General features: G+C 43.7%; 1 protein-coding gene across 1 annotated transcript in view; it reads left to right on the forward strand.

Moving 5' to 3' along the window:
* LOC111980486 (protein yippee-like 1) overlaps nt 1–24486 on the forward strand; it is a 44343-nt gene that overhangs the window by 5592 nt on the left and 14265 nt on the right. Inside the window, exon 2 of the mRNA XM_024011225.3 lies at nt 16322–16601. Coding sequence (XP_023866993.1) covers nt 16494–16601 — 108 coding nt within the window. The 5' untranslated portion in view covers nt 16322–16493. The remainder of the gene's footprint in view (nt 1–16321; nt 16602–24486) is intronic.

Consider the following 24486-nt stretch of genomic DNA (forward strand, 5'->3'; position numbering starts at 1 on the left):
ATCTGATCACTCGTCATAACATTCTGGAGTATATGCAAATTGCCATCATACAAACTGAGGCAGCAGACTGTGAAAATTAATATTTGTGTCATTCTCAAAACTTTTGGCCACAACTGTACATTTGCTAAAAGTGCATCACAACCTCAGAATAGGCGCCAGGGTATTCATGCCTTTCTTTCCATCCATTCAATGCCATTAACATCCTTAGAGTGCAGCATTTCATGACTCCAGTCACTGTTAATGGACAGGGTCACTATATTGGCATTGCTGCCTTGCCTAGCTTGAMGTAGCTTTATTTGTTGCATTGAACCGATGTTCATATTTTGCGCATGCGTATTGCCTAAACATGTTGTGTGGGTTTTGCCTGGAGTAAGCTGTGCACATTTGTGYGTGTCTATATAATTTGGCTCTCAGATCTCTTGAAATTAACAAAGCTAGCTAGCAARAACAACCTGACAAAAGGACACTAACGTTACTATACTGTACAAACAATTTTCGAAGTTGGAATAATGTAAAGCGMCATTTTGGAGGGTTCGAAGAGTGGAAGTCAACTATAATGAAAGTTAAGACGAGGCAAAGGCAGCAAAAAGCATACAAGATGTGACTTTATTCATGACAGGCATGGCAACCACCATCTCCCTCACTGCTAGCTGTTGTGCAGGCGAAGAGAACTGGACTGTCCACCACAGGCGGCGCCATTCCAGCCATAATAATGGCCGAAACAGAGCAAACAGAATGGCATSAAACACCTTGAAACCAGGTGTTTGATGTATTTGATACCATTCCACTCATTCCGCTACAGTCATTAACACAAGCCTGTTCTCCCCAATTAAGGTGCCACCAACCTCCTGTGCTGTCCACTTGTCTGAAACGTCATTACCAATTAATACCTTTTAGCTGGGTTTTACACCTCTTGGACATTTACTTTTGCTTTGTGGACGTATTGGGAATGGAGCTTCTCCCGCCACTTAATGCGGGCCAGAGCTTTGGCTTCTACAAGATAGATACAACTCACTACACTACAACCATTCTACATGCGTGGCTGCATGGGAACGCACACGCACGGGAGGATTCAGCCCGTCAGAGAGCAGGATGCCCTAATGGATGGAGCTGCCTGTGTGCTGCGTGGGAGAAGAACTGTGCTACCAGCTACTGTTTGTGTGTGACTTTATGTGTCAGTGTGAAAATAAAACCGAATGAGGACTTGCGGATGCCTCATGACTGTGGGGACTGCTGTGTGCATGCAGAATAAAATTCTGCTGAGACTTCTACAACACTGTCACGCAGAGGTTCACCAGACGAATGGACTTAATTTACAAGTAAAGGTAGGCCTTAATGCACTTTCCTTTGAAATTTGCAGGTTAGGCTACTGTTTAATCATGWGAATAGACAACGACCCTTTGAATGCATTTGATTTATCAAGCTACAATTTCATGAGACACTTTTTGATGTTTTGAACAGCATTTTTCAGTCATTTCAATTGTTGATGTGGAAATTTTGTTTGAATCTTTTTTTTAAATTATTATAAAAAAATGTTTACCCCTTTTTCATGATATCCAATTGGTAGTTACAGTCTTGTCCCATCGCTGCAACTCCTGTACGGACTCTGGAGAGGAGAAGGTCAAGAGCCATGCGTCCTCCGAAACACGACCCTGCCAAGCTGCACTGCTTCTTAATCAGGAAGCCAGCGACACCAATGTGTCAGAGGAAACGYTGTACAACTGGCGACCGAAGTCAGCGTTCAGCGCCCGGCCCACCACAAGAAGTCGCTAGAGCGTGATGGGACAAGGACATCCCACCGGCCAAACCTTCCCCTAACCCGGGCAACGCTGGGCCATTTGTGCTCCGCCTCATGGGTCTCCCAGTCACGGCCAGCTTGGACACAGCCTGGGCTCAAATCCGGGTCTGTAGTAACGTCTCTAGCACTGTGATGCAGTGCCTTAGACCGCTGTGCCACTCGGGAAGCCCAGAACCTTTTTATTATATACAGGTAACTGCCAAAATAAAGGAAACAGTGTGTGGCGCTACAGAGGGTGGTGCAGGCAGCCCAATGTATCACTGGGGCCGAGCTCCCTGCCATCCAGGACCTCTTTATCAGACTGCATAAAAGGAAGGCCCGGAAAATCATTAAAGACTCCAACCACATACTGTTCTCTCTGCTTCCGCATGGCAAGCGGTACCGGTGCTTCAAAACAGACACCAACAGGCTCCTGAACAGCTTCTATCCTCATGCCATAAGGCTGCTAAATAGTATGTGTAGCCATTTTGTTAGCTATCTGAGTTGACCCTTGTATTTTAGTCTTCTCTATGCACACTCACAGGGCCCTACACACACTGACACTCCAACACATACACGCTGATGCTACTCTGTTAATCATATATCCTGATGCCTAGTCACCTTACYCCWACACATTTTTATTTAACTAGGCAAGTCAGTTAACAACAAATTCTTATTTACAATGGCGGCCTACACCGGCCAAACCCTATGGGAGGCCTATGGGAGGCCTTTCAGTTCTGCCAATCAAGGCCGGTTGTGATACAGCCTGGWATCGAACCAGGGTGTCTGTAGTGACACCTCTAGCACAGAAATGCAGTGCCTTAGACCGCTGCGCCACTCGGGAGTCTGTACATACGAACCTCTATCGATCCAGTATTCCTGCACATTGTAAATATGGTACTGGAACTGACCCTGTAGATAGTATGCTTTCTTACTTTATCGTGTTCTTATTTTTATTTCTAGTTTTTTTGGTTTGTTTTACCTTGTTATTTTTTGAATTACATTGTTATTGATTACTGCATTGTTGGGATTAGAGTTTGCAAAAACGCCATTTCACTGTACTGAATGAATGAATGAATTACATTTTATTTTCGTGTCAAATCACCAGTTGGCAACCCATCCCTTATGGGATTAATTGACACATTAACAAACATTACAATAATTCACTGTGATAATTTAGTGATAATTCTTCTTCCGGTGTTCTCTGCAGTGCACATCGCATAAAGAGTGAAAACATCATAGTAAATCAATACATAATCGTAAATAAAGTTATCCAAACAATAACTATATCCCTAGAGCAGTAAAAAAATATACATTCATACATATATATATACACTGCTCAAAAAAATAAAGGGAACACTTAAACAACACAATGTAACTCCAAGTCAATCACACTTCTGTGAAATCAAACTGTCCACTTAGGAAGCAAACCACTGATTGCCAATAAATTTCACATGCTGTTGTGAAAATGGAATAGACAACAGGTGGAAATTATAGCAATTAGCAAGACACCCCCAATAAAGGAGTGGTTCTGCAGGTGGTGACACAGACCTTTCAGTTCCTATGCTTCCTGGCTGATGTTTTGATCACTTTGATGCTGGCGGTGCTTTCACTCTAGTGGTAGCATGAGACGGAGTCTACAACCCCACAAGTGGCTCAGGTAGTGCAGCTCATCCAGGATGGCACATCAATGCGAGCTGTGGCAAGAAGGTTTGCTGTGTCTGTCAGCGTAGTGTCCAGAGCATGGAGGCGCTACCAGGAGACAGGCCAGTACATCAGGAGACGTGGAGGAGGCCGTAGGAGGGCAACAACCCAGCAGCAGGACCGCTACCTCCGCCTTTGTGCAAGGAGGAGCAGGAGGAGCACTGCCAGAGCCCTGCAAAATGACCTCCAGCAGGCCACAAATGTGCATGTGTCTGCTCAACGGTCAGAAACAGACTCCATGAGGGTGGTATGAGGCCCGACGTCCACAGTGGGGGTTGTGCTTACAGCCCAACACCGTGCAGGACGTTTGGCATTTGCCAGAGAACACAAAGTTGCAAATTCGCCACTGGCGCCCTGTGCTCTTCACAGATGAAAGCAGGTTAACACTGAGCACATGTGACAGACGTGACAGAGTCTGGAGACGCCGTGGAGAACGTTCTGCTGCCTGCAACATCTCCAGCATGACCGGTTTGGCGGTGGTCAGTCATGGTGTGGGGTGGCATTTCTTTGGGGGGCCGCACAGCCCTCCATGTGCTCGCCAGAGGTAGCCTGACTGCCATTAGTACCGAGATGAGATCCTCAGACCCCTTGTGAGACCATATGCTGGTGCGGTTGGCCCTGGGTTCCTCCGAATGCAAGACAATTAGACTCATGTGGCTGGAGTGTGTCAGCAGTTCCTGCAAGAGGAAGGCATTGATGCTATGGACTGGCCCGCCCGTTCCAGAGCCTGAATCCAATTGAGCACATCTGGGACATCATGTCCCGCTCCATCCACCAACGCCACGTCGCACCACAGACTGTCCAGGAGTTGGCGGATGCTTTAGTCCAGGTCTAGGAGGAGATCCTAGGGAGACCATCCGCCACATCATCAGAAGCATGCCCAGGCGTTGTAGGGAGTCATACAGGCACGTGGAGGCACACACACTACTGAGCCTCATTTTGACTTGTTTTAGGACATTACATCAAAGTTGAATCAGCCTGTAGTGTGGTTTTCCACTTTAATTTTGAGTGTGCTCAGATGGATCCAATGGGTTGATAAATTTGATTCCATTGATAATTTTTGTGTGATTAGTATTTAATAAGAATATTTAATTCATTCAGATCTAGGATGTTTTATTTTAGTGTTCTTTTATTTTTTGAGCAGTGTATATATATATATATACAGTTGAAGTTGGAAGTTTACATCACACCTTAGCCAAATACATTTAAACTCCTGTCTTAGGTCAGTTAGATCACCACTTTATTTTAAGAATGTGAAATGTCAGAATAATAGTAGAGAGAATGATTATTTCAGTTTATTTCTTTCATCACATTCCCAGTGGGTCAGAATTTTACATACACCCAATTATATTTGGTAGCATTGCCTTTAAAATAGTTTAACTTGGGTCAAATGTTTTGTGTAGCCTTCACACAAGCTTCCACACTAAGTTGGGTGAATTTTGGCCCATTCCTCCTGACAGAGCTGGTGTAACTGAGTCATGTTTGTAGGCCTCCTTGCTCGCACAGCTTTTTCAGTTCTGCCACAAAAATTCTATAGGATTGGGTCAGGGTTTTGTGATGGCCACTCCAATACCTTGACTTTGTTGTCCTTAAGCCATTTTGCCACAACTTTGGAATTATGCTTGGGGTCATTGTCCATTTGGAAGACCCATTTGCAACCAAGCTTTAACTTCCTGACTGATGTCTTGAGATGTGGATATATTGAAGCCACATAATTTTCTTTCCTCATGATGCCATCTATTTTGTGAGTGCACCAGTCCCTCCTGCAGCAAAGCACCCCACAACATGATGCTGCCACCCCTGTGCTTCAGGGTTGGGATGGTGTTCTTCTGCTTGCTAGCCTCCCCTTTTTCCTACAAACATAACGATGGTCATCCAAACATACAATGGTCATTATGGCCAAACAGTTATTTTTGTTTCATCAGACCAGAGGAATTTTCTCCGAAAAGTACGATATTTGTACCATGTACAGTTGGAAACTGTAGTCTGGCTTTTTTATGGCGGTTTTGGAGCAGTGGCTTCTTCCTTGCTGAGCGGCCTTTCAGGTTATGTCGATATTGGACTCGTTTTACTGTGGATATAGTACTTTTGTACCTGTTTCCTCCAGCATCTTCACAAGGTCCTTTGCTGTTGTTCGGGATTAATTAGCACTTTTCGCGCCAAAGTACGTTCATCTCTAGGAGACAGAAGGCTGCGTGGTCCCATGGTGTTTTTACTTGCGTATATTGTTTGTACAGATGAATGTGGTACCTTCAGGCATTTGGAAATTGCTCCCAAGGATGAACCAGACTTGTGGAGGTCTACAATGTTTTTTTCTGAGGTCTTGGCTGATTTCTTTTGATTTTCCCATGATGTCAAGCAAAGAAGCACTGAGTTTGAAGGTAGGCCTTGAAATACATCCACAGGTAACACTCCAATTGACTCAATTATGTCAATTAGCCTATCAGAAGCTTCTAAAGCCATCACAATTTTCTGGAATTTCCAAGCTGTTTAAAGGCACAGTCAACTTAGTGTATGTAAACTTCTAGACCCACTGGAATTGTGATACAGTGAAATAATCTGTCTGTAAACAATTGTTGGAAATTACTTGTGTCGTGCACAAAGTAGATGTCCTAAACGACTTGCCAAAACTATGTTTGTTAACAAGAAATTTGTGGAGTGGTTGAAAAGCGAGTTTTAATGACCTCAACCTAGGTGTATGTAAACTTCCGCCTTCAACTGTATGTACACACGTGCCATTTACCACTTAGAGCTAAATATTTTTAGGTTGCCCTTTTTCTTATTCCAGGCTTTATCTAAATATTCTGCAAACTGAAATACACAATGGACAAAAAAACATTTCAGTTTCTCCTCATCGCTCAGCAACACAATCCCAGAGTATATCTGGTGTGCTTTCTGGAATAAGAGCAAGCGTATATCATGGTAGAAAGGGCAATAGAGGATAAAATGAGTTTCATTCTCTATTTCTTCGAGGTCACAATAGTTACATAGTCTTTCCTCTTCCATTTCACCACAATACCGACCTGTTTCAATACTCAGAGTCAATATCCCTGATCTTACCTGTTTCAATACGCAGAGACAATATCCCTGATCTTAACTATGCACATAGTGATCTCTTGCTTTTAGGTAGGTTATACATAATATATCTCTCCCACACGAATTCATCCTTAAAAGGTTCTCAGTTTGGGATTATGATTTATAATTTTTTTCATATTGCATCAACTGTTGTTTTTTAATAATATCTATGTCTCCTTTAATTTCAAATCAAAGCAATGCAGTTCAAGAAATAGAATTAAGAAAATATTTACTAAATAAACTGAAGTAGAAAATACAAAGTATCATAATAAAATAACCATAACGAGGCTATATACAGGAGGTACCGGTACCGAGTCAATGTGTGGGGGTACAGGTTAGTCGAGGTAATTTGTACATGTAGGTAGAGGTAAAGTGACTRTGCATTGATAATAAACAGCGAKTARCATCAGTGTAAAAACAAACGGGGGTGGTGTCAATGTAAGTAGTCCGGGTGGCCATTTGATTAATTGTCTGACACMGCCTAGTATATAGGTCCTGGATGTCAGGAAGCTTGGCCCCAGAGATGTACTGGGCCGTACGCACTACCCACTGTAGCGGCTTATGGTCGGATGCCAAGCAGTTGCCATACCAGGCGGTGATGCAACCGGTCAGGATGCTCTAGATGGTGCAGCTGTATAACTTTTTGAGGATCTKGGGACCCATGCCAAATCTTTTCAGTCTCTTGAGGAGCAAAAGGTGTTGTTGTCCTGGCACCACACTGCAAGGTCTCTGACCTCCTCCCTGTAGGCTGTCTCATTGTTGTCGGTGATCAGGCCTACCACTGTTGTGTCGTCAGCAAACATAATGATGGTGTTGGAGTCGTGCTTGGCCATGCAATCGTGAGTGAAGAGGGAGTACAGGAGGAGTCTAAGCACGCACCCTTGAGGGGCCCCCGTGTTGAGGATCAGCGTGGCATATGTGTTGTTTTCTTACCCTTACCACCTGGGGGCGGCCCGTCAGGAAGCTTTGTGGGCACTATGGTGTTGAATGCTGAGCTGTAGTCAATGAACAGCATTCTCACATAGGTGTTCCTTTTGTCCAGGTGGGAAAGGGCAGTGGGAAATGTGATTGAGATTGCATCATCCGTGGATCTGTTTGGGMGGTATGTGAATTGGAGTGAGTCTAGGGTTTCCGKTATGATGGTGTTGATGTGAGCMATGACCAGCCTTTCAAAGCACTTCATGGCTACCGACGTGAGTGCTGCGAGGCTGTATTAATTTAGGCAGGTTACCTTCGTGCTTGAAACATGTAGGTATTACAGGGAGAGGTTGAAAATGTCAGTGAAAACACCYGCCAGTTGGTCCACGCATGCTTTGAGTACACGTCCTGGAAATCCGTCTGACCTCGCAGCTTTGTGTATGTTGACCTGTTTAAAGGTCTTGTTCACATCGGCTACGGAGAGCATGATCACACAGTCGACTGGAACAGCTGGTGCTCTCATGCATGCTTCAGTGTTGCTTGCCTCAAAGCGAGCATAAAAGGCATTTAGCTCGTCTGGTAGGCTCGCGTCACTGGGCAGCTCGCAGTTGGGTTTCCGTTTGTAGTCTGTGATAGTTTTCAAGCCCTGCCACATCCAACGAGAGTCAGAGCTGGTTGTCGTAGGATTCAATCTTAGAGCTGCCGCTTTTCCTGTTTGATAGTTCATCTGAGGGCATAGCAGGATTTCTTATAAGCGCCCGGATTAGTGTCCCGCTTCTAGAAAGCGGCAGCTCTAGCCTTTAGCTTGGTGTAGATGTTGCTTGTGATCCATGGCTTCTGATTGGGAAATGTACATACGGTCACTGTGGGGACGACGTCTAGATGCACTTATTGATGAAGCCGGTTACTGAGGCGTTATACTCCTTATTGCCATTGGATGAATCCCGGAACATATTCCAGTCTGTGCTAGCAAAACAGTTCTGTAGCGTAGCATCCGCATCACAGTTCTGTAGCATAGCATCCGCGTCATCTGACCACTTCCGCATTGAGCGAGTCACTGGTACTTCCTGCTTTAGTTTTTGCTTGAAAGCAGGAATCAGGAGGATAGAATTATGGTCAGATTTGMAAAATGGAGGGCGAGGGAGAGCTTTGTATGCGTCTCCGTGTGTGGAGTAAAGGTGGTCTAGAGTTTTTTTCCCCTCTCGTTGCACATGTGACATGCTGGTAATAATTAGGTAAACCGGATTTAAGTTTGCCTGCATTAAAGACCCCGGCCACTCCGGGTGAGCATTTTGTTGATTGCTTATGGCCTTATACAATGYGGCAGGTAGCCTTGTGGTTAGAGCGTTGAGCCAGTAACCGAAAGGTTGCTGGATTGAATTCCCGAGCAGACAAGGTAAAAATCTGTTGTTCTGCCCCTGAACAAGGCAATTAACCCACTGTTCCCCGGTAGGTAGTCATTGTAAATAAGAATTTGTACTTAACTGACTTGCCTAGTTAAATAATATAAAAAATATAATTATACAGCTCGTTGAGTGCTGTTTTAGTGGCAGCATCGGTTTGTGGTGTTAAATAGATGGCTACGAATAATATAGTATAATATAATATATCTTTGTAGATAGTGTGGTCTACAGTTCATCATGAGGTATTCTACCTCAGGTGAGCAATACGTCGAAACTTCTTTAATATTAGACATTGCGCACCGGCAGTTATTGACAAATAGACACCCATTTCTCGTCTTACCAGACGTAGCTGCTCTGTCCTGCCGAAACACGGAGAAGCCTGCCATCTCTATATTATTTGTGTCATCGTTCAGCCAAGTCTCTGTAAAACATAAGATATTAATCAATTCAATCAATCAAATKTATTTATAAAGCCATTCTTACATCAGCTGATGTCACAAAGTGCTGTACAGAAACCCAGCCTAAAACCCCAAACAGCAAGCAATGCAGGTGTAGAAGCACAGTTTTTAATGTCCCGTTGGTAGGATAGTCTTAATCGTTGATCCAGTTTGTTTGCACGTTAGCCAATTATACAGAGGGTAGTGGTGATTTMCTCATTCGCCGACGAATTCTCACAAGGCACCCAGACCTCCGCCTCCGGTCTTTTCTCATGTGAATGACGGGGATTTGGACCTGGTCTCCGGGAAGCAGTATATCCTTTGTGTCGGACTCATTCAAGAAAAAAATCTTTGTCGAGTTCGAGGTGAGTAATCGCTGTTCTGATGTCCAGAAGCTCTTTTCGGTCATAAGAGACGGTAGCAGCAACATTATGTACAAAATGAGTTCCAAACAATGCGAAAAAACACACAAAATAGCACAGTTGGTTAGGAGCCSGTAAAACGGCAGCCATCCCCTCTGACCGAATTATTTTGGGTCATAAGAGACGGTAGCAGYTGTTATGCAGCTGTTCACAGTCAGACTGTTGAAAAAGGTCAGACATTTCAGTTGCCCAGGCTCCCCCTTTGGATAGATCCCATTGAAAWACTTTACTAGCTATTCTGGCAGTTGGCATATTCAACAGTCTATTCCAAGGTCTCACCATACACACCTTCCATCTCACCTTACAGGGTTCCCAGCGCATGTCCCCAGTTATTGCCAGTATAGGTGCAAACCTGTGGACACCTAAAAAGTAGCGTACTGCTCTGTTATGGACATGTTTGTTTTTGAGATACTTCTTAGCACCCCACACTCCTGCTGAATAGTCCAGAACAGGACACACGTCTGATGCAGTTTGGAATAAGTAGAATAACCAATATCTTTGAGTGGTTTTGTTTCTCCTATAACTCCCCCAAGAGCTCTACTTGCTGAGTCGGCCAGGGCAGATGTGCCGCATAGAAAAGTCATGTGTTCATCAATAAAAATACCCAAATATTTATAATTGCTCGTAAACTCAAGAATTTCTTCACCAAAACAAAACTGAAAAGCACTTCTCTTAGTACCTGGTTTTCTAAAATGCATTATCTGTGTTTTTGTCTGGTTGATTATACTTGTGCATGTGACATTTTAAAACTTGAAACTTTAAATAAGGGTTACACTGTATGTTKATAGCAGGTGCTTCCACACAGGTGTGGTTTTTAAGTTCAGCAATWAACATCCCATCATGCTCAGGGTCATGTATAAAAATGCCCAGTTGCCCATTATTTGGGCTACCTTTGCTAGAAGACAAGATCTCCGTGCCTTTGAACGAGGGGTCTCCTTGGAGCATGGGGGTTTAAAGGATGTGTATATCTGTCTCAGTCACCAGATCTCAACCCAATTGAACACGTATGGAAGATTCTGGAGCTGTGCCTGAAACAGTGTTTTCCACCACTATCAACAAAACACCAAATGATGGAATTTCTTGTGGATGAACGGTGTCGCATCCCTCCAGTAGAGTTCCAGACACTTGTAGAATCTATGCAAAAGTGCATTGACGCTGTTCTGGCCCAACGCCTTATTAAGACACTTTGTTGGTGTTTCCTTTTTTGCACTTACCAGATGTTTAATAATATTTCACATAATATTATTGTGTGTTTTGTGCGCACCTCAAATCGGAAGAATTGTAAATCATCAMATTTTTTACCCCTCTTTTTCTCTCCAATTTAGTTAGTCTTGTCCCATCGCTGCAACTCCCGTACGGACTCAGGAGAGGCAAAGGTCGAGAGCCATGCATCCTCCGAAACACGACCGTGCCAAGCCMCACTGCTTCTTGACACACTGCTTGCTTAACCCAGAAGCACCAATGTGTCGGAGGAAACACCGTACAACTGGCGACACGAGTCAGYTTGCATGCGCCCGGYCTGCCACAAAGAGTCGCTAGCACGTGATGGGACAAGGACATCCCGGCCGGCCAAACCCTCCCTAACCCGGACGACGCTGGGCCAATTGTTCGCCGATTGTGCACCGCCTCATGGGTCTCACGGTCGCGGCCGGCTGCAACACAGCCTGGGATCGAACCCGGGTCTGTAGTAATGCCTCTACCACTGCGACGCAATGCCTTAGACCGCTGCACCACTCGAGAGGCCCCCCTAAAATCAATTTTTAAAGGCTATGGAGTTCATATTGGAATTATTCGGATGAAATGTGTCCATATTTTGGTATTTTAGTGTGGATGCTACATCGTTCTAAGGCTGAGTTGAGCAGTGTGTCATYTTGTCGGATGATATGAAATATGCTGTCATCGGAGGCTATCGCSTGTTTCTCTTGGCTACATTGGTATTTACATTTGGTGAAAATTGTTTGTTAATTTAGGTTAATAGCGTATGTCATTCTGGATGTTGGAGATATCTGTTGTATGGTGAACTTGGGCTTCATCAAGGTTTATTTGTGAGTAAATCTGGCTTTGATAATAACCMGTGCTTACCCAGCCACTGACCTCACCGCACGTCACTGTAGCTAGTTAGCAAAGTGGTGCTGAGTTATTACTGAGCTATTTGTGAAATCTTGTGATGTCCCTGGCCTACATATTGTAACATTGTAATATTGTTGTATTGTAGTGTTGTTCATTTTATATTGTACATTTGTAATAATATATTATACGATGTATTGTTTTATTTATGCAGGCTGTTGTTACATTTTGTTGTGATGTAATTGTTTTAATCCTGCTTGGACCTGAAGAAGTTAGCTTAGCTTGGCAGTAGCTAATGGGCATCTTAATAAATACAAATGTACTAGCAGCCTATCCTAGTCTGGTCATATCGACGTATACTGTCACACTCACACACACCAGTACTACTGCTGCCACTGACCTGGTTCTCCCACTCTCCTTTATTTATAATTTTTTATAATGTGTATCTCTTTCTCATGCTACTGCTGTCTTTCATTGTCTTTATTTCATTCTCTCTCTTTTCCTTCTGTTATTCTCTTTCTCTTCCTCCTGCTCTTGCTGCCATTTCTCTTTCCATCTCTGTCCTCATTTTGCCTGCCCTTTTTTAGATTCTCCCTTTCTCTCCGTCTCTCTCTCTCTCTCTCTCTTCCACTTTCATTCTTCCAGTATCTCTGACCCCTGTGTTTTCTCTGTCTCATGCCCATCACTCATGCCAGCCTCATCTCCATCCCCATGACACAGATGCCTGTGTTGTTCCAGCTAGTTGGCTGAACAAAACTTCACAAACACTAATAGATGTATTCTTAACTGAACTCGTTGTCAGTTAGCTAATGACAACATAGACCAAAAAGCGGTGAAAGGGCTTGACTCGGACAGAAATAGGAGCCGGTACTCATTTTGGGTGCCGGTACTGTTTATATTTAGGTGCAGGAAATCCACAATACTTTGAGGTAATATTCTATAAGAGGAACAGGAGCTCAAGCAGTAGAACCTTTGAGGTGCCGGTACTCAGCTCCAGTGAGCTCCTGCACAAGCCCTGGTGGTGAACGCTATATCGCCAATAAATGATGCTGCTTCAACAGTCTCACTCCCTGAAAATAATTTCAGACTCCTCTCTTCCAATATCGAAAAGGACAACACAAGGACACTATCTGAGRGTCTTATCTAACATAACACTAGTTCATACCAGGTTAATTGAGATGCAGATGCATGTTTCGAGGGTGACACTTTTCCCACTGTGGTTATGCACAGTTGCTATGGAAGCTAATTGAAATGTGACTCCTAGGCCTATAGTAGATTAATCCAGATACTTCGATAGAACTCTCCAATTTCCTTTGATGGGCCGAGACACTAATTTGAGCCACATGAAGTTCAAAGGAAGCTGACTATCTTTCTCTACATGGCATGGTTGATTGACTGTGGCTCATTGGTAGCCAGGCAGTCATTTCATGGCTTTAAGATCTATTTAAATAGTTGCCGAGTCGGCTTTTAGGTCTATTTGAAATGACCCCACCATGATAGCTCGTCATCTCTTATCTTTATGAGCTGGCTGTTGTTTCTGTGTTTAATCTTTTGCTTTTGTATATTGATATTTGCCTTTATTTTTAACCTTTGTGCTGGGGTGAAGGCAGAGTTGTTATTAAGGCTCTGTTTAATGTATCGTGTAGAGGCTTGCTTTTTGTTTTCATTGGATTTGCCCAAGATGGAGTATGTCATTTGCATGTGGTAGGGTAGAGAATAGTTAGTGATGCCTGCCCATTGTGTCACTGGTGGGCACACACACATACACACACCTGCAGGCTGCGTGAGGTGCTGCAGCTGTTGCCCATAGACAAATCTGACAATGAATGGCTTATACAGCCCAGCTAACCACAAAGTAAATTATAATTTGTCATCCCAAGCTTTATTGCATCAAGAGGGGATGTCTGTAATTTGAAAAGGCTCGACTGATCCAGCTAGTGCCTCTAATAATTTGAGATTGTGCTGGTCTGTTTGRTTGGCCATTTGGAATGGTACATGCACACGCGTGCGCACACACACCTTGTCCACACGCCTTGCCCAGAGAGAGAGAGAGAGCTCTCAGCACTTCCATTCTTCTCTCAGGGGGTGGTGGGTAGCCCCTCCATATTGTGCCAGGCCCCTGGGTCCTTAGTCAGCAGGCTTTACAGCAAGCTTACATGGCATGAGCCGCTTACCTAGCGTGAACTGCTGAGTGGGGATACAGGAGTGCGCATTCTGGCAGCCTTGTGTATGGCTAGTGTGTTAACAGTATAGGCCCCTGTAGAGGGAACTCATAGGACAATATATGGGCACGGCCATTGTTTATGTGGCCAAAGTCATCCCCAAAATTGTACAAATCTGGAACCTTACACGAGTTTGTTTCTGCTTCATTATCATGTTCTTTTCGCTTCACCGACAGTTTTGGATGCTTGGTATATTGGCCACTGTACACTCCATATAAGGATGGCACTTTTCATAAATGTTTGTCAGTTCATGTGTCACGAACGTCGTTGTAAGGATTGTCGGACCAAAGTGCAGCGTRGTATGGGTTCAACATATTTATTTAGTGAACCGGCACAAAAAAACAATAAAGCACAAACGAAACGTGAAGCTAATGGCATGCTCACAGGCAACTAACCAAAAACAAGATCCCACAAAAACCCAGCGGGAAAAGGCTGCCTAAATCTGATCCCCAATCAGAGACAACGATAAACAGCTACCTCTGATTGGGAACCATAATAGGCCAACATAGAAAACAAAACACCTAGATAGGAACACCCCCCCTAGTCACACCCCGACCTAACCAAAATAGAGAATAGAAAAGGCTCTCTATGGTCAGGGCGTGACATCATGACAGCTGACAGAGAGCGTAGCCTAAATTCAGAGCATTCAGTGTCACATGACAGAATAGTGAACGTAATTGGGCAATGTAATTGTGCCTTCATAGCTTGCCATATCCTGTTTTAGGAAATGTTAGCATAGTCTTTTGTGCAGCCTGTTATGTTTTAATTAGGCCTGTTGAAGAATTCAAAGGCACTTACACTGCCAACATCATACAGCTGGATATCATTCCAGAGCTATGAAAAAGTGCAACACCAGCGAAAGATTTAAAAGAATTTAAGAAAAACTAGGTTATGAGACTGTGTACATAAAAACTAGAGACAGGACGATACCAGTATCACGATACTCGTTAGTATCGTGGCAAGGAAACTAAACACATAGCGGATTTAATTTCTTTAGGAAAACAGCCCTAATGTTGCATCCAGAGTCATATTTTATTTATTTTCCAAGCTATAGCTCACAATATTTTACGTATATGTTTTTAAAGGACCAAAGAGTTGGGTCTGCTTCATGTTTTCATTTTTGCCATGCAAAAAATATTGCAGTACTGGTATCGTAAAAACCATGATAAAGTACATCAATGTTTACCATTTTGGTGCTGGCTCAGTAGCAGGCCACTGAGGCCAGTAGCATTTACTAGCTCACTCTCTACTGCCGTACACATCCTGTCCTACACACCTTTCCTTCCCTCAAACTCTTTGTGTGTGTGTACACTTGTTTTCCTACACGATCAGGACCTCAATGTCCTAACATTTCACCTTAATGTCCTGATAAGGTAGGAAAACAAAACCTTTTTTGAAAAGTTGACTTTTTGCAGGTCCTGAATTTGTTAAAATGCTATGTTAAGCTTAAGGGTTAGGTTTTAGGGTTAGGGGTTATGGAAAACATGATTTTTAATGGTGAAAACATTTGACACTTAAAAAATTGTTGACATTTCACGAAAAGGCAGATGTGTGTGTGTGGCTACATTGAGTCAGTAAGTAGTGTATTTCTAGGGGAGCCCACGCGGTTGGCAGGGTTCCAGACTTCTGATAGTCCAATTCTGGCCCACTGACCCTGTGTGTGTGTGCGTTGTATTGTCTGTGTTGTGTGTGTTGCTGCCATAGAGTCTATCATAGTTGTACCATGATACGATAGAGAGCATTATATTGAATTGTGTCATGAWTCACATAAACGCCTTCCACCACGCTTTGATGTATATGAGAGAGAGAGAGAACCTCATATAAGACTTGTTGGAAAGATTGAGTTAATGATCCAGCAATTTTGCCTGGGGGGATTTTCCTGCTCCATTCCTGCTCCATGGGAGTTTCAATCAAATTCCTTTGAGACTATATCTTAAAGTAGTAGGGGTTTCTAACGTGTGTGTATGTCTGTGTCGTGTCTGTGTGCGCAGACGGGTACATACGTTAATGCATGCGTGTGAGGCAGGTAGACTAGTGGTTAAGAGCGTTATGTTTGTAACCGAAATGCCCGTGGTTTCAATCCCGACTAGGTGAAAAATCTGTCTGTGCCCTTGAGCAAGGCACTTAACCCTAATTGCTCTGGATAAGAGCGTATGCTAAGTGACAAAAATTGTGAATTCAACATTAAATATTCATATTTGGTAGACTCAACATACACAAACTATTTTTGCGCCTTCACGACAAACATGATCCGTCGTCATGGATCCATATTAAAGTGTTTATGTGTGTGTCCCAGGTGTGTGCCTCCCGCCCCACGCCCCACCACGGCCCTCACCTGTGTGTTGCGGTGCTTCCCCTGCGAACCGTCCTGGGCTGGAAGCCCTTTCTTGCACCGCCCCCCCACCCCACCCAGTAACAGCAACGCCGTTGCCCCTGCAACTGCCACCGTCTCCCAGGCAACTATCATCATGACGCGCTCCAAGACCTTCCAGGCCTATCTGCCCAACTGCCACCGCACCTACAGCTGCATCCACTGTCGAGCACACCTGGCCAACCATGACGAGCTCATCTCCAAGGTAGGCTTTTTCTGCAAGGACAAAAAAATCTGAACTACAACTGTGAATAGGGAAGCTATGTCATGTGTATGAAGCTTTACTTCATGTGTATGAAGCTGCAGGCCAGTGGTAGATATACTCCATATTTTCACGGCTGGAAATCCTACTAATGCCACACTGCCTAGCATCTACTGCAGGGCCTCAGTGTGTTTGTGTGTGTGTGTGTGTGCGGTTACAACCGAGAGTAGATTCTGCCTCAACGTGATTGCTGCCATTTGCTCCTTTGCTTGCGATAACATCAGATGTTCATCGTGTTGCACCAGGTTGACCAGGGTTAACTTTATTCCWCCAGTTGTTGTTTCCAATTGTGAGTATGAGGGCACATAAACTGTGGGTCATAAACACAGTATATAGCCCTGACTTAATTAACCCACATGGCGGGATCAAGGGATAGCCCTTAGTCCATTTAGTTTTGTGTGCAACTATGAGAGAAATGAAGAMGGAAAAAGAAACCACGAAAGAGAGGGGCGAGAGAGATCAGCATACTGTCCCCTCCTGGAACTCTCTAGACTAGAGCATCCTCGGTAATATCCCTGGCTACAAAGCTCCCTAATACACACACACACACCACCCCACACCACACCACACCACACCCACACCACACACACACACGGCCTCTCCCGGCTTTTTTCATAGACACTAGTGGGCTTTTAGTGTAAGCCAGCAGCACATCAAATCRGATTGACTGGATTCACTCTGCAAACACACAGTTTCCATGGAAGCAGCATGTTTGTGTCAGACTAAAATAAAGAGGGCAATGATAGCATACAGTTGAAGTTGGAAGTTTACATATACCTTAGCCAAATACATTTAAACCAGTTTTTTCACAATTCCTGACATTTAATCCAAGCAAGAATTCCCTGTCATAGATCAGTTAGGATCACCACTTTATTTTAAGAATGTGAAATGTCAGAATAATAGTAGAGAGAATAATTTATTTCAGCTTTTATTTCTTTCATCACATTCCTAGTGGGTCAGAAGTTTACACACACTCAATTAGTATTTGGTAGCATTGCCTTTAAATTGTTTAACTTGGGTCAAACGTTTGGGTAGCCTTCCACAAGCTTCCCACAATAAGTTGGGTGAATTTTGGCCCATTCCTCCGACAGAGCTGGTGTAACTGAGTCAGGTTTGTAGGCCTCCTTGCTCGCACATGCTTTTTCAGTTCTGCCCACAAATTTCTATAGGATTAGGTCAGGGTTTGTGATGGCCACTCCAATACCTTGACTTTTTGTTCTTAAGCCATTTTGCCATAACTTGGAAGTATGCTTGGGGTCATTGTTCATTTGGAAGACCCAATTGCCACCAAGCTTTAACTTCCTGACTGATGTCTTGAGATGTGGATATATTGAAGCCACATAATTTTCTTTCCTCATGATGCCATCTATTTTGGAAGTGCACCAGTCCCTCCTGCAGCAAAGCACCCCCACAACATGATGCTGCCACCCCCGTGCTTCAGGGTTGGGATGGTGTTCTTCTGCCTCCGCCTTTTTCCTCCAAACATAACGATGGTCATCCAAACATAACAATGGTCATTATGGCCAAACAGTTCTATTTTTGTTTCATCACTTTTCTCCGAAAAGTACGATATTTTTACCCATGTACAGTTGCAAACCGTAGTCTGGCTTTTTTATGGCGGTTTTGAGCAGTGGCTCTTCCTTTCTGAGCGGCCTTTCAGGTTATGTCGATATTGGACTCGTTTTACTGTGGATATAGATACTTTGTACCTGTTTCCTCCAGCATCTTCACAAGGTCCTTTTCTGTTGTTCAGGGATTAATTTGCACTTTTCGCACCAACTACGTTCATCTCTAGGAGACAGAACGCGTCTCCTTCCTGAGCCGGTATGATGGCTGCGTGGTCCCATGATGTCTATTGCTTGTACAGACGAACGTGGTACCTTCAGGCGTTTGGAAATTGCTCCCAAGGATGAACCAGACTTGTGGAGGTCTACAATTTTCTGAGGTCTTGGCTGATTTCCTTTGATTTTCCCATGATGTCCAGCAAAGAAGCACTGAGTTTGAAGGTAGGCCTTGAAATACATCCACAGGTACACCTCCAATTGACTCAAATTATGTCAATTAGCCTATCAGAAGCTTCTAAAGCCATGACATCATTTTCTGGAATTTTCCAAGCTGTTTAAAGGCACAGTCAACTTAGTGTGTGTAAATTTCTGACCCACTGGAATTGTGATACAGTGAGTTAAAGGTGAAATAATCTGAAAACAATTGTTGAAAAAATTACTTGTGTCATGCACAAAGTAGATATACTAACTGACTTGCCAAAACTATAGTTTGTTAAAAATAAATTTGTGCAGTGGTTGAAAAAATAGTTTTAATGACTCCAACCTAAGTGTATGTAAACTTCCGACTTCAACTGTATGTGTGGATGGATGATTTTGTGTATGTGTGTGTGAGAATCAGAGAGAAAGAGGAAGAGAGTGAAGGAAACAAAGAAGGAAAGAATGAGAGTTAGTGTGTGTATGTAGGAGAAAAAGTGTGTTTGCGTGTGTGTGTGTGTGCGTGTTAAAGAGCCACTGAACAAGCCTATTGGCACACATGTTTTTCTGTTGCTCATTAGAAAATATATATTTTAGTTTTGGAAGTGTGTTTCCTGACCGATTCCACATTTGGTTAAGGACGTTTGTCCCCCATGAGACACTGTAGGTGCGGAAGCCTATTTCACTTCCTCAAAATCCCCAGAATGAATCTAAGATAACTCATGAAATCTGTAATTAATATTAGATGTTTTTGCCGAAGATGTTTTTGTTGCGCAATTTTACATCTAACTAAGGTGTTTGGTGCGACGTGTTGTCTTATGTAAAGAAAGTTGGAGCTGCTGGGCAGGTCTGTCTCACTGTCTATGCTATTGGGGGCCCCTCAGGGGTGCGTGCTTAGTCCCCTCCTGTACTCCCTGTTCACCCACGACTGCGTGGCCAAGCACAACTCCAACACCATCATTAAGTTTGCTGACGACACAACAGTGGTAGGCCTGATCACCGACAACGATGAGACAGCCTATAGGGAGGAGGTCAGAGACCCGGCAAGGTGGTGCCAGGACACCAACCTCTCCTTCAATGTGAGCAAGACAAAGGAGCTGATCGTGGACTACAGGAAAAGGAGGGCTGAACACGCCCCTATTCACATCAACAGGGCTGTAGTGGAGCGGGTCGAGAGTTTCAAGTTCCTTGGTGTCCACATCACCAACAAACTATCATAGTCCAAACACACCAAGACAGTCATGAAGATGGCACGAGACTGAGACTGAAAAGATTTGTCATGGATCACCAGATTCTCGAAAAGTAAGGCGCTACAGAGGGTAGTGCATACGGCCCAGTACATCACTGGGGCCAAGCTTCCTGCCATCCAGGACCTATATACTAGGCGGTGTCAGATGAAGGCCAAAAAATTGTCMGAGACTCCAGTCACCCAAGTCATAGACTGTTCTCTCTGCTACCGCACGGAAAGCGGTACCGGAGCGCCATGTCTAGGTCCGAAAGGCTTCTCAACAGCTTCTACCCCCAAGCCATAAGACTGCTGAACAGTTAATCAAATGGCCACCYGAACTATTTACATTGGCCCCCCTTTGATTTTACACTGCTGCTACTTGCTGTTTATTATCTATGCATAGTCACTTTACCCCTACCTACATGTGCAAACTACCTCGACTGTACCACTGCACATTGACTCGGTACCAGTACCCCCTGTATTATGGCCTCGTTATTTTATTGTTACTTTTTATTTAATTTTTTACTTTAGTAGATATTTTCTTAACTCTATTTCTTGAACTGCATTTTTGGTTAAGGGCTTGTGAGCATTTCACATTAAGGTCTACACCTGTTGTATTTGGCGCATGTGACAAATAMAATTTGATTAAATGGACATAGTCAAATCAAAACCCAACTTCATGATTTACCTGCTGTGATGCAAAGATGTTCCAAACTCCGTTTTAGACGAGACTTTATGACCAAAATTATCCTATTTAGACTTGGTAGTCAAGTTTGACACCAGAATAACTGTTTCTGACTTATATCGATGMCACATCGCTGTTTTCACATGGATTTGTTACTTTTTAAAGGCAGCCRCTTTTTAAACCATAGAGGCTTTATGTTTGTCTGCAGTATATTAGATTGCATGGAACATAGCCACTTCTCAGCTCCACTCTCTCATCATAACGTCTGTCCCAGCAGGTATTAAAGACACCACTAGGTCTCATTCAGGGGTCAACCCACTTCCTTTGTCTGGGCTCTAGCCTCTAGCTCTGTCCTGATTGGCTAGTGTTCAGTTTCTGGTGTGGAGTACAGCCGTCCGTCCCTTTGACTATGACTGTGATGTGGCAGTTTCCCAGTGCAGACCTGTTCTGTGTACATCAACCTCATGAATGGCACCTGGTGGCTATGAAGCTACCCACATGTCACGGTGCGAGCACACTACCCTCGGGAAAAGCAGCCAGTCATAAAGCCTCCTCCCTCAAGGCTGTTTTCACTATGGCCATATTGTAGGGCAGAGCTCTGGCTCATCCAGTCAAAAGGAGGCTTGTATTTTATGTGCCTCCTGGGAGTTCCCTTGTAGTTGTAGAAAATACACACAAAAGCTTGAGTTGATGTAGGTTAAAGGTACAGTACCAGTCAAAAGTTTGGACACACCAAYTCATTCCAGGGTTTTCCTTTATTTTGACTATTTTCTACATAGTGAAGACATCAAACTATGAAATAACACGTATGGAATCATGTAGTAACCAAAAAAGTGTTAAACAAATCAAAATATATTTAATATTCAGATTCTTCAAAGTAGCCACCCTTTGCCTTGATGAAAGTTTTGCACACTCTTGGCATTCTCTCAACCAGCTTCATGAGGTAGTTACCTGGAATGCATTTCAATTAACAGGTGTGCCTTGTTAAAAGTTAATTTGTGGAAGAACAGCTCAAATCAAATTGTATTGGTCACATACACATGGTTAGCAGATGTTAATGCGAGTGTAGCGAAATASTTGTGTTTCTAGTTCTGACAGTGCAGTAATATCTAACAAGTAATCTAACAATTCCACAGCAACTACCTAATACACACGAATCTAAAGGGATGGAATAAGAATATATCATATAATTATATGGATGAGCGATGACCGAGCGGCATAGGCAAGATGCAATAGATGGTATAAAATACAGTATATACATATGAGATGAGTAATGTAAGACATGTAAAACATTATTAAAGTGGCATTATTTAAAGTGACTAGTGATCCATTTATTAAAGTGGCCAATGATTCAAGTCTGTATGTAGGTAGCAGCCTCTCTGTGTTARTGATGGCTGTTTAACAGTCTGATGGCCTTGAGAGAGAAGCTGTTGTTCAGTCTCTCGTTCCCAGCTTTGATGCACCTGTACTGACCTCTCCTTCTGGATGGTAGTGGGGGTGTACAGGCAGTGGCTCGGGTGGTTGTTGTCCTTGATGATCTTTTTTGGCCTTCCTGTGACATCGGGTGCTGTAGGTGTCCTGGAGGGTAGATAGTTTGCCCCCTGTGATGCGTTGTGCAGACTTCACCCCCCTCTGGAGAGCCTTGCCGTTTTGGACCGTGCAGTTGGTGTACCAGGCGGTGATACAGCAGGATGCTGACAGGATGCTCTCAATTGTGCATCTGTAAAAATGTGTGAGAGTTTTGGGTGACAAGCCAAATTTCTTCAGCCTGCTGAGGTTGAAGAGGYGCTGTTGCACCTTCTTCACCACGCTGTCTGTGTGGGTGGACCATTTAAGTTTGTCTGTAATGTGTACGTCGAGGAACTTAAAACTTTTCACCTTTTCCACTGCTGTCCCGTCGATGTGGATAGGGGGGTGCTGCCTCTGCTGTTTCCTGAAGTCCACGATCATCTCCTTTGTTTTGTTGACATTGAGTGAGAGGTTGTTTTCCTGACACCACACTCCGACTGCCCTCACCTCCTCCCTGTAGGCTATCTCGTCGTTGTTGGTGATCAAGCCCACTACTGTTGTGTCATCTGCAAACTTTATGATTGAGTTGTCACCCTAGACCCACTTCAGTTTGCATACCGCCCCAACAGGTCCACAGACGATGCAATCGCCATCACATTGCACACTGCCCTATCCCATCTGGACAAGAGGAATACCTATGTAAGAATGCTGTACATTAACTACAGCTCAGCCTTCAACACCATTGTATCCTCCAAGCTCATCATTAAGCTCGGGGGCTTGGGTCTGAACCRCCACCCTGTGCAACTGGGTCCTGGACTTTCTGACGGGCAGCCCCCAGATGGTGAAGGTAGGCAACAACACCTCCACTACGCTGATCTTCAACACAGGGGCCCCACAAGGGTGCATGCTCAGCTCTCTCCTGTACTCCCTGTTCCCCCATGACCGCGTGGCCACACAAGCCTCTAACGCAATCATCAATTTTGCAGATGACACAACAGTGGTAGGCCTGATTACCAACAACAACAAGACAACCTAAAGGGAGGAGGTGAAGRCCCTGGCGGAGTGGTGCCAGGAAAATAACCTCTCCCTCAATGTCAATAAAACGAAGGAGCTGATCGTGGACTTCAGGAGACAGCAGAGGGAGTATGGTATGGCAACTGCACCGTCCGCAAACGCAGGGCTCTCCAGAGGGTGGTGCGGACAGCCCAAAGCATCACAGGAAGGCCAAGAAGATCGTCAAGGACTTCAGCCACCCGAGCCACGGCCTGTTCACCCCGCTWTCATCCAGAAGGCGAGGTCATTACAAGTGCATCAAAGCTGTGACCGAAAAACTGCTTCGATCGCAAGGCCATCAGACTATTAAATAGCCATCACTRGCAGGCCTCCACCCAGTACCCTGCCCTGAACTGAGTCACTGTCACKAGCCGGCTACCACCCGGTTACTAATCCCTGCACCTTAGAGGCTGCTGCCCTATKTACATAGACATGGAACACTGGTCACTTTAATAATGTTTACATWSTGTTTTWCCCATTTTATATGCATATACTGTATTCTAGTCTAGGCCATCCTATTCAACAATTTCTGTACATATACTATTCTATCCACATATTCTTCAGATATACTATTTATTCTATCCTCATACTGTCCATAATGTYTATACATCCCATCACATAATATAAAMTATAATATATACAGTKCATTCAGAAACTATTCAGACCCCTTGACTTTTTCCWATTTYYTTTACGTTATAGCCTTATTCTAAAATTGATTAAATCGTTTTTTCCCTTCATCAATCTACACACAATASCCCATAATGACAAAGCAAAAACTGTTTTTTAGAAATGTTAGCAAATTTATTATAAAAATATATATAGWTCCTTTACTCAATACTTTGTTGAAGCACCTTTGGCAGSGATTACAGCCTTGAGTCAAATCAAATCCAATTTTATTTGTCACATGCGCCRAATACAACCTTACCGTGAAATGATTACTTATAAGCCCTTAACCAAAAATGCAGTTCATCGGTTGAGCTAAGGTGAGCATGAGGTTGTAAGTAACAAGAACATTTCCCAGGACATAGACATATCTGATATTGGCAGAAAGCTTAAATTCTTGTTAATCTAACTGCACTGTCCAATTTACAGTAGCTATTACAGTGAAAGAATACCATGCTATTGTTTGAGGAGTGTGCACAATTTTGAACATGAAAAGTTGTTAATAAACAAATTAGGCACATTTGGGCAGTCTTGATACAACATTTTGAACAGAAATGCAAACGGTTTATTGGATCAGTCTAAAACTTTGCAMATACACTGCTGCCATCTAGTGGCCAAAATCTAAATTGCACCTGGGTTGGAAAAATACATTATGGCCTTTATCTTGCATTTCAAAGATGATGGTACAAAAGAACGGTTGTTTTTTTCTTT

Source organism: Salvelinus sp. IW2-2015, linkage group LG20, assembly GCF_002910315.2.
Source record: "Salvelinus sp. IW2-2015 linkage group LG20, ASM291031v2, whole genome shotgun sequence".
NCBI classification, from domain to species: domain Eukaryota; kingdom Metazoa; phylum Chordata; class Actinopteri; order Salmoniformes; family Salmonidae; genus Salvelinus; species Salvelinus sp. IW2-2015.